Source organism: Emydura macquarii, unplaced genomic scaffold (assembly GCF_026122565.2).
Source record: "Emydura macquarii macquarii isolate MOO-44397 ecotype Brisbane River unplaced genomic scaffold, CSIRO-AGI_Emac_v2 contig_2865, whole genome shotgun sequence".
NCBI classification, from domain to species: domain Eukaryota; kingdom Metazoa; phylum Chordata; order Testudines; family Chelidae; genus Emydura; species Emydura macquarii.
The window spans coordinates 414,992-425,630 of record NW_027133002.1 but is presented as its reverse complement, the minus strand read 5'-3'; the positions used below and the strand labels follow the sequence as shown (position 1 = coordinate 425,630).

The window sequence follows — 10,639 nt, the reverse complement described above, 5'->3', positions numbered from 1 at the left end:
TCAGATGGCTTGGCCCAGGATGAGCGCGCTCATGAAGAAGACCATGAGGAAGAAGATCCACATGAAGATGCGGTCCATGACCTTGGCCACTTTCTTCCACTCCCCGGCCCGCCTCTGAGACGCCTTCTGATCCCGGAAGCAGTTGGCGATGTACTCCACGTTCCGCAGGAGGCTGTCGTGGTGGCACAGGCACGGGCTCTTAGCCCAGAGCTGGTGCTGCTGCCCCTCCTCCTCCTCCTTCCCGCCCCCTTGCCCGTGCTCCAGGTCCGTACATTTCCCCGTCTCTCTCCAGCCCTGCTGCTCAGAGGAGCCGTCGAGCCTTTGCGGCAGCGTCTCCTGCTGCGGCGCCTTCTCCCGGCACTTCGGGTCCGAGTTCTCCTCCTGTACTTGGCCTTCGTGCTCCTCCGTGGAGGCCCTGCCGTTCACCCGCCGGACCTTGGGCTGCCGCCTGGGACTCTTGCAGCTCTGCCCCACCTCGTAGACAAAGAACAGCCGGGCCATGTACTGCAGGATGAACTTCTTGGCCCACTTGGGCACGGGCTTGGCCCCCGGGCCGCAGTGGTGAATGTTCATGATGAATATGGTGAGCGCGGTGGAGGCCGTGATCATGGTCATGGTGGCGATGTAATATTTCCCTAGAACACAAGAAGGGGGGGGTGGTGACTGACCTGGGCAGGGGGGGACTCATGGCTGTGTGCACAGACCCCGCTGCTCATCAAGGGCCATCAGACGCTGGACTTTCAACACCGAAAGCCCAAGCCCCGACCACTGAAGCTAAAGAACAACTCCTCTAGCTATGAGGAAGAAGCGGGTTGTTATAGTCCCAGGAGTGGCCTCTTTCCTCCAGCCACCAACAGCAGACCAGAGGCTGGTGTAGGACCCATCGGAGAGCCCCTTGCACCAAGATCGTCCTATAATGGCTGGCTTATCAGCTCTAGGTCCAGAATCTGGTGTCAGTGTGGTGCAAAGCAACCACACTGCATCTTGGGACCTGGCCTGCAGATTTGACTTGATTTGTGTTTCTAAGATGTTCCTGAAATCTACAAAACACAGCCAAGGTTTGACTGAGATCTCCCGTAGGCAGCCCAGCTAAACCAACCTCCCCCGAAATCAACCCAACCAACTGGAGGCTACCCACCTACCTACCTCTCTCCAAGACCAAGCTCTCCTTAAATCTGCAGTTGTCTGGGTCATCTCCATTAAGGATGCACGCGCCAGCAGCAAGAGTTTAGAACTTTAAACGCACAACAAACATTTCGGAGATCAAGATTTAAAAAAATCAAAATCTTAGAGAAAAGTCACTGCAGAATTTGTAAGGTTACAAGCATTTCAAAATGGTAATTGCAGCCTGAACTGTGATAACTTTAACAAAAGCTTTGTGCAAAAAAATAATAATAATAAAAAATATATATATATTCGTCCCCTAAAACATCATACCATATTGAAAAACGCTACTGTCGATGAAAGAAATTGTCCACTTTCAAGGAGGCTCATGCTTGGGTTGAGTTGTTGATCTCAATGAGCAATTTTGAAGCTTCTGGTTTCATTTGGTTTTAATGTAGGTGTCTGAGCACAAGATTTCTAAATGAAACATGGGGGTGGAGGGAGAAACACCCCCACTCCACCGGCTCAAAATAAATTCCAAAAAAAAAAAAAAAAGCCGAGCAGATTTGGCTCAGACATTAAAAAAAAATGTATCTTTGGGGTGAGATCAAGCATGGAAAACTGACTCCAGATAGGGTCTGTGTTTGGTAAAGTTAATGGATTCCAAGGGCAGAACGGGCCATTGAGATGATCCAGTCTGTGCTGTGTAACACAGGCCAGAGATCTCACTCGATTTCTGTATCTAGCCTGTAAGTTTTGATGGAGCTACAGCCTATCTACTAGAGAGACGTCTGGTCTTGTCTTTAGGACTGCAAGTGACGGAGAGAGCCTCTTGCGGACGGTTTTAGTCAAGAGGCGGAGGACTGGAATGGACCGTACCCCTGGAGGATATCGCTGCATCGAAGCACATTAGTGGCGGTGTGGTGTAAAGCGTCCCCCCTGCTGCTGCACTGGCAGAGGGGATAGAGGTTTCCGTGCCGGCATAGGCAGCTACTCACCGATCAGCGGCACGTTCTCGGAAGGTGGCATGCTCTCTGCCACCAGCAGCTGGAAGACGGTGAGCGCCAGCAGGACCGTCACCCCCAAGGAGACCTTCTCCCCGGAGTCGGCTGGGAGGTAGAAGCCCAGCGGGGCCAGGAAGGAGATCATGACGCAGGGGAGGAGCAGGTTGAAGATGTAGAAGGAGGCGCGTCGCTTGAGCAGCAGCGTGTAGGTGATGTCGGGGTAGGGCTCCGAGCAGCAGCCGTAGGTGATGACGTTTCGCTTGGCCGGCATGCCCAGCACCTTCCACTCCACATTCTCCACGAAGTCCGTCAGGTCGCCCGAGGCCAGCCCGTTCAGGATGTCAATCTGGTTGCCATTGTAGGTCCATGAGCCGAAGGTGAGGCGGCACTGCTGCCCGTCGAAGGGGAAGTAGGAGACGTCCACCTTGCAGGAGCTCTTCGTGATGGCTGGGGAGTCCCACATCACCTGCCCGTCGTAGCGGATCACCACGTTGGTCTCCATGGAGCCCGTGAACTGGTCGTCAGCGCTGGAGGGACAGGGAATGAAGACGGGGGGGTAAGGGGGCCATTACATACGTGAGGCAAGACGGCACAGCTCTGCCTTAACCCTCCCCGCTCTGCCGTGCGCAAGGGCTCATTCTCGTAGGGTTGTTCATGAATGCTAGACATAGCACACTGGGTTGTTATTGTAGGGCCCCACATGAGCACTAGGGGCCAAGACAGGTGTGTTGTTATAGGGTCGCTCGGTCTCGTACTGGCCTGTTGTTTTTGTAGGGTCGCTGGATCACTCACTGACTTGTGAGAAGCTGGCAGGGGCAGGGGCCTGTTGGCCTGGATTTTGTTTGTACACAAATGAGCTCTGAAACTCTGGCTCTAGGGACACCCCAGTAAATAGCCACCCGGACTCTGCAAAGACACAAGAAAAAGCAAGGTCCGGTTCCGGGCCTCCTGGTCATCGGCACCCGTCTTTAAACAGCAACGTGGTGCCCTTCCCTGGGCTTCCCTCCCATTCTCCCCCCCGGGGGCCGGAGCTCGGCCTCCCGCGCTAGGCTCAGCCGCTCTGACAGCGGGAGGGGACTGCCCCTGCCCGCGTGCACATCAGCTCAGCCGTAGCTGGGCACGGTCAGGCCCCGGCCATCGGATGCCTCTCGCCCTGCACCGCCCCGGGGAGCAGGTGGGACGAGAGCCGAGCGGACGAGGCCAGCCAGCGGCAGAACATGCCGGGGAGATCTTTGCCCGCTACGTCTGCACGGCCCTTGAAGGGGCGGCTGCACGAGTCAGAGGCTGTTACACACCCCAGGCCGCAGGGCCGCCCGTAGGCAGGGCCACTGCGCGGCCTCAGAACTCCTACCCTCTTCGGCCTGCTAACGTGCGCACGGGGGCCCCTCTTCCGGATTGAACCCATGACCCCGTCGCCCTCCAGGGGCTGCAGCCTTCAAAGAGGCACATCCGTGACGTCCCCTCCAACCAACGGACAGCCGCCCCGTGGCTCAGGGGCCTGGGCTCTCCGGAAGCGACGCAGTGCAATACCTACTTGTTATACAGGACGATGTCAGGTCTCCAGACGTAACTGCTAGGGATACGGATGGTATCGATCCCGTCATAGGCGTCCTTCTCCCAGCTCAGGTAGGCATCCACCCACACCTGCCGGATCCACAGATAGGCCGTCAGGATCTGGTTCCTCTCGTCCTGGAACAAGGCGAGAGGTCGGAGGGCTCACCGGTGTGTGTGAAATGCAGCCACCTCTGGGGAGGGGGGGAGATGGCAGCTGTTTAACAGCAGCTGGTTTTGCAATCAGATAGTGCCCCCCGCTGTAGAGAGCAGTGCATTTGCGGTGCGCTCTCCCAGCATGAAGCAGCCGTCACGAGGGACTCAGACCCTGACCTCGCCCATGGTGACACGTGTTTCGCTGTCAGCACGAGGATAACGCCAGGGAAATCCATGGGGCTGCTCAGGTGCAGGGTCGGGGGCTTGGAGTCAGACTACGCCAGCAAGCCTGCCGTGTCAGGGGATCAAGCCCCCTGTCCATTTGGAGTGACCTTCTCAGCCCCCGTTGTTCATCCTTGAACCTGCAGACCACGGGCTCTGTGGCCCACGTCTCACGTGGCTGGCGCGGTTAGGAGGACTGGCCCGCGTTTCCCAGACTTACCATGTCGATGATCTGGGAGAGGGTGATCTGCAGGGTGACGTTCAGCGCCCGGTCTGTGTCCTCCACCGGCCGCAGAGCATTGGAGTAATTGGCAAACAAATCGCCGAGCAGCTTGTAGGCGAATTTCCCCTGCGCCCCCAAGAGGCCTAAATAAACAGATAAAAAAGCCACACAGCAAAGCTGGAGGGGAACAGGGCAGCAAAGGGACCGATACACTGTGCATGCAAACCCCTGTGCATGCAGAGAGACACACAGAGCTACTGCCAGGGATTAGAGGTTTTTAAGCTGTGGCTTGACAAAGCCCTGGCTGGGATGATTTAGCTGAGGTTGGTCCTTCTTTGAGCAGGGAGTTGGACTAGATACCTCCTGAGGTCCCTTCCAACCCTCATCTTCTCTGATTCTATGATCACTGTGACCCAGAGCATCCCAGTGTCAGTGGACAAGGGGCTCACTGGGAACAGGTAATGAGCATCAGCTGGCCTGACCAGCTCACCCACACCCATCTGTATACAACTGGGGTCTTGTAAAGTAGCACTGGAAAACCACGAATATTCCTGTGTGGTCCGTGTACGGCGAACACCCAGAGGACTGTACAAACGTGAAGGAAATATGGAACTAAGACATGTTTGAGCCAGACAAGTCCGGGGAGTGGGGGAAAAGTTGCTTCCAGACAAAGGAAAAGGCCGACTCCTCCATCCAGGTACAATCGCAGACAAGTGGTAATCACAGGCAAATGGCCCGTCATTGGCATAGCAGAGGCTGCAGGGACAGATCAGTTTGCAGTGAAGAAAGCACCGGCAGAGAAGAAACTAGCATGGAATCTTCCCCATCAGATGCCCTGGCACTTTTCCTCATAGCAGGGTCAAGGACCTCTGAGAAGGAAACACTTCAACAGTTGACGGGACTATACAAGAGAGGGGCAAAGAACCCCAAGGGATCTTTTGCCTAAGAGGACACTTTGTGGGCGGTCTTTTTTGTTCAGTCTGAGTCGCTAGAAAGCGTGTTTCACTTTTGCAACCGTTTCGGACTTTATCCCTTGCGCGTGAACTCGCTTCAAACCTCTCTCCTGGGGATTAAAGAAACTTGGTTTCCTTTTATTCTAAAATCAGCCCCGTGCTGTGGTTGACTGGAAGCTGATTATTAACTCCACTCAAAGCAATGAGCAGCTGTGCTTTTGTCTCTTTAAAGGAGCAACACACCTTCATTACTCTTCTGAGTGGTCCAGGAGACAGCTGGACAAAATTTCAGGGCAGACGGGTTTGGGGGGCATTCAGGCCTGGAGGGTGTGTTGGGGTCCCTTGTCTAGCGGTAACCAAGGCTGGTGGAGACCAGGGAGTGGGGCCTGGATGTGACAAGCAAGCTGTATCCTGGTGGGGCGCGTCGAGACAGGGCGCTCCAGCCGCAGAGCATGTGAAGGTGCAGGTGGTGACAGTCTGGATCGCACCCCAGAACATGACAGCCCCCGAGACAAGAGGAGAGAAAGCGCTGCCGGCACTACAGCAAGTAGAACGGCGTGAGCCGCCCAGGGACCATCCTGTCGCTCTAGCCTCTCTCCCTAGCAAAGTGATGGAAATCTTAGCAAGAGAAATCACTGACTGTCCAGAAAAGAACAGAGCCTGGGGCAGTAAACAGCACTAAGGGGCGATCGTGCCAGACACACAAATGCCTTGAAGAAAATTACTGGATTTAAGGGGCAGAGCAGAGGCAACGGGCAATATTCCTCAGCTGCTTTACGCTGGCATAGCTCTGTTGAAGTCAGCGGAGCTGCAGGGACCGACCCCAGCTGAGCATCTGGCCAAGTGTGTCCCAGTTACGGCAAAGCCCTTGACACAAAGTGCACGTCGAAATCTGCCCGCCTCGGTATTTTTTTTAATAGACGAGACCAGCATCAGGTGTGTTGAAAACAGGCTGAGGGCCCCTGGATAATGGGCAATGATGCGCCATATTCTGGGGAGGTGACCAGTGGGAATGGCTGGTGCGAAGGCTGGTTGTAGATTTGAGTTTATGGATTGGCCTCGCGGGAGGTGCCAGCAGCAGTGAGGAGAGAGAAATAACCCCCCGAGCCTGGGGAAGATTGGAAAGATGGGCAGAAAATGAGAGAGGCACTTGAAGAACTGCGGCTCAGCGCTGCCAGCTGAGAAGCGGTGGATCTGAGAGTCCCCTAGGGAAAGTTTTTTCTGTTCCATCCTGTGCCCCGTCCGTACTGTCTGTCGTTCTCAGGCTCCTGGCCTTGGATGGTTAAAGCCCCAGAGCCACATTATGAAACAGGCCCTGGACTGCGGGCACATCTGCCAGTGTGAATACCTCGCCCAGAACAGCCCAGCCAAACGAAGGGCCGTGCCCTAACGCGCTGTGTATGGGAACGTGATTGTCCATCTAATCAAATCCTGGCTCAACCCCGCCTGACCTGTCCTCGACCCGTCAATCTCATAGCCCCAGCACCCCTGTGAGGCAGGGAAGTGTTAGGATCACAGATGGGAAACTGAGGCACAGAGAGAGGCCAAGTGACTCACCCAGGGTCACACAGGAAGTCTGTGGAGGAGCAGGGAACGGAGCCTGGGTCTCTCAAGGCCTAAGCCACCGAGAGGTGAAAGGCTGTGAACCTCTTTACCTGCCCTGCTGCCCGTGTTCTCGTCCGGGGAAAGGAGGTGGAGCTGGGCCGTTTACCCAGATTCAAGCCTGTTCGACAACGCCCCTTCTCCACTTCGCTGACTCAGAGCTGCCGGAGTCAGGGCCTGGACCCCGGATGGTGTGGGGCTTGTGCTCCCCCACCCCCCAGACAAGCTAGATCCTCTCTCCAGGGCAGCTGAGGCCGCTTCCAGAGAAGAGTCTCAGACAAAGTTCACAGCAGTGACTTGGGGATGCTGGGGCCGGCTTCTGGGTGCCCCGTAGCATTCGGGAGAAGCAAGCCCAGCTCCCCAGGGCTCCGTTTCCTACGGCACAGAGGCGACGAAGAGCTGCTGCAGCAGCAAGGGAGAAGTGCAGCCGCCCAAGAAGAGAAGGCGCTCGGACCCCCACTGGGCCCCAGCCAGCATCGCTCCGGCCGTGCCGTCACCTGTCCCAGCTCACAGAACCTTGGCTGCTGTCCTGCCGCTCTGCCAGATCGGAGCCAGCGCCACCTGCGGACCAGCTGGGCCAACGAGTTGGAGGGCTGAGGCCGGCTGGGGGGTCTCAGACCATTCGGTTTAGACCCGAACCCCAGCTTGCGTTCCAGGGCCACTCCAGCTCCACTGCCTAAGGCACGAGGAGGGTCCCGGCAGCTTGGCTGCTTATCCCTCCGATAAGCCACTATCCAGCGCGTCTCACCTGGCTCTCCCAGAGCTCTCTGCGAAGGCAGGCAGACATCAGCAGCCCCTCGTTCAGACAGGTACAGGGCCTGCCTTTCCCATCATTAGCAGCCCAACAGGGCACCCAACGGACTCCGAATGGCAGGACAGCTTCCCCTGAGAAATGGAAATGTGTCCCGCCCCCCGCCACGTTATTTTCCAATTAAACCCAGCGTTTCAAAAGGAACGTTTCACCCTGCGCCAACCAAAAATAATGCCGAGAGTGCCTGAGCCTTTGTTTCCTAGGTAGATTTTAGAACAAAACAAAAACAAAAACAAAAAAAAGTGTCCCTACAGTTCCTTGCAATGATCACGTGTATGCATGCTATTCGGAGGGTTGATGAGATGGTTTTTATTGCGATCCTAGCTGTGCCTGCCACACAGCTTGGATGAATACACAGTTCCCAGCTGCCGTCAGCTTGGCCGTTAATTTTGGACTTCTAATTTTCTGTCCCAATTCCCCAGCTGTGGAGCCGATCGAATACAGACTCCAAATATCAAATCCCAAGGCCCGGCAAGAAGTAAACGGTAGAGCAAATGGCCCACGTGTAAGGCATTGCTTCCGGACATCATCCATGAGTCCGACAAGTGAAGAACACGTCCTCACGTCTCCCCTGCCCTGTCCCCCTCCCCTTCCATTTAGCTCACCCCACTCCCCCGTAAACCCACCTAGAAAAGTCATGAAACCGCACCATTTGCAGCTATCACATTGCTCCCTCCGCTCATGTGGTCTGCCCCCTCCCCCACCCAATGTCTGTCTGGAGCTTCCCATTTACATTGTCCCCCTCCCGCTGTGATTAACCCCATGTGCCGAGGATGCGTTTAGCACAGGGGTCAGGCTGGGCTGTTGATTTGCTTTCACCTTTGAACACAGATGGGCTCTCAACCCAGCAGAGATGCGACCTCATTTGACAAAGGAGCTGCTGGGTCCTCTGCTGCTTGCACAGCAATGGGAAAAACCCCACAGCCGGGTCCCCGCCAACCACGTTTGCTAACGCGACCCACCGCGGCTGGCCTTCCGACACAGCGCGCTGCTCCCACTGGGTTCTGGCAGCCCCAAAGGTCTAGGGCAGGGTGAGGCCCACAGGGAAAAGGCTCTCACATGATTAAAAAAGCTCTGACCGTATTTCTGCACACTGCAGAAACAGCTTAGGTTAAGAGTCACACACAGAAAATATTTATCCTGTGTTCCTGAGAACTACACCAAAGGGGAAGGCCTCTCACAGGGGTTAAATCTCTGACCCAGGGCTCAGCAGATCCAAGTTGAGTTCCCAGTCCTGCCACAGACTGCGTGTGTGACCGTGGGCAAGTCTCTGGATCTCGCCATGCCCTGTCTACACAGTGGGAAAACTAGTACTCCCCCTCTCCCGCCCCTCTGGTTGTAAGCACTTCAGAGCGGAGGTCGCGTCTCAGCATGCGCACGTGCAGCACCTGGCGCAGTGGGGCCCTGATCTCGGTCGCGGTGGCTGAAATGTGACTGCGGTGGCCCATACGGCACAGTGGTCAACAATCCCCAAAGGGTGGGCACCTCCCCGGGACACGGTTAGCGTGCTCTTTGAGGTGGACCGGCACATTCCCAAGGCAGCGCTATTTGCTCTTCAGATTGTGCGCATCACCCCCTTGGCGGGGCGCGAGGGGAAGTCTCCTCGGCCAAGGAGAAGGAGACGAATGCCCTGGGGAATCATTGCCCATTGCCAATCATTGCCACCTTCAGTGGCAGGGTGGGATTTTAAAGAAAGGACCCCCCCCCCAGCTCCCCTTCAGCATATCGCTGGACATGAAGACGGGCTGTTGGGGGGTGATGCAGCACGTCAGATAAGCCTGACCCCCATTAGTCTGAATGACAGTGGCCGCAGGCTAAGGTGGGAGGGCTCTGACCCCGATTCTGCGGCCAGGGCCCAACTTTGGAGCGAATCCTTTGCCGATGAGGTGCCTTATCCTTCTGCCTCTTGGTTTAAGCTCCTGGCCGGAGGAAGTGGCTCAGCGCTCTGTCCTTTCGAGTGTTTGCAAGTTTAATGCCAGGGATTGCGTTTCGCTGGCAGGCGCAACTATTGACATCTCACAAGGTTCGCTTACAGATCAAGACACGCCGTTTCCAGTTCCTAATGAGGTGCGTTTCCGAGGGGCAGGTGCTTTTCAAACAGCTGATTGAATTGCAATTTAATTCTGGGCTTTGCTGTTTGACTTTCAAATGTCAGATTCCTAAGGCAGCCGTCCAACAAGGACGCTGGGGGGGGTGCGGGGGGCTGAAGTTCATGGCAAAACCAAGGGCGTAAAACTAACCCAACAGGGACTATATCGACGTGGTGTATTGCATAAAACCAACCCCATCAGGGAAAGCTGAGAGTGTGGTTTTCTCAGAGGAGCGTCAGCTTATCAAGCGGAGCTTGTTTTAGGTCAGGCACTCACACCAAGATACATTTCTGAAACCGGTGGCAAGCTGCATTGAAATCATTTCTGTACGGAGCTGATAGCCTCCCGGCTGCTGTGCAGATGCACCATGCCAGCTTGAGGGCAGCTAATATTAAATGCTTGCAAGCTGGAAAAGAGCCAACATTTGGGAGCAAAGAGGATTTCCTAAAAGAAGTGTTCACAAGCAAACAGGCTCACGAATTCTTACCTGGCAACACACAGAGTCCCAGGAAGCACAGAGAGAGCAGGAAGGAGTGGAGGCATGTCCTTGGATCCATCCTCACGCCCCCACTGCTATCCAAAGTGTGCTTTGGGGAAGGGCCCTTGGAACACCAGGGCACTCGGGTGCAGGGATCAGGTTGACGCCTCAGACACTGGTTTCGTCTGTGACGCTGGCGGGAAAAAGCAATCTGCCGAACTCTTTCCCAAGCAGGAACAAGGGAGCAGCTCAGCTGCTAGTGCCGTGAATAGAGAATCCTTGCAGGTGCTGGCAGTCTGAGGCAAGCGCGGTGGCGGGGGGGAGGGGGGTCTGGCTGTAATGCCATCCTTTCTCCTCTTCAACAGTCACAGGTATTTACAGCTCCTCCGCTGGGCTTTTTCGAAAGAGCTCTGGGTAGTTTGACGTCAAGGGAGGAAGACGCTTA

The 10,639-nt window shown here is 55.7% G+C and overlaps 1 protein-coding gene across 1 annotated transcript; it reads right to left on the bottom strand.

The window, feature by feature from the left end:
- CHRNA10 (cholinergic receptor nicotinic alpha 10 subunit) lies at positions 1-10,273 on the bottom strand. The gene is made up of 5 exons (XM_067568300.1): positions 10,204-10,273; positions 4,258-4,403; positions 3,643-3,797; positions 2,103-2,635; positions 1-635 (listed from the first exon to the last, which is right to left on the bottom strand). Exons 1-5 carry the CDS (start codon positions 10,271-10,273, stop codon positions 1-3), a joined length of 1,539 nt encoding a protein of 512 aa, XP_067424401.1.
- Positions 10,274-10,639: the final 366 nt, after the last annotated feature.

Bases quoted from the DNA above. Each gene is read 5' to 3' on its own strand.
- CHRNA10 (XM_067568300.1), bottom strand. From the start codon at position 10,273: ATGGATCCAAGGACATGCCTCCACTCCTTCCTGCTCTCTCTGTGCTTC. The intron at 4,404-10,203 runs GTAAGAATTCGT...CTGTTTATTTAG, and splicing joins GGGACTCTGTGTGTTGCCAG to GCCTCTTGGGGGCGCAGGGG. The intron at 636-2,102 runs GTGAGTAGCTGC...CTTGTGTTCTAG, and splicing joins CGAGAACGTGCCGCTGATCG to GGAAATATTACATCGCCACC.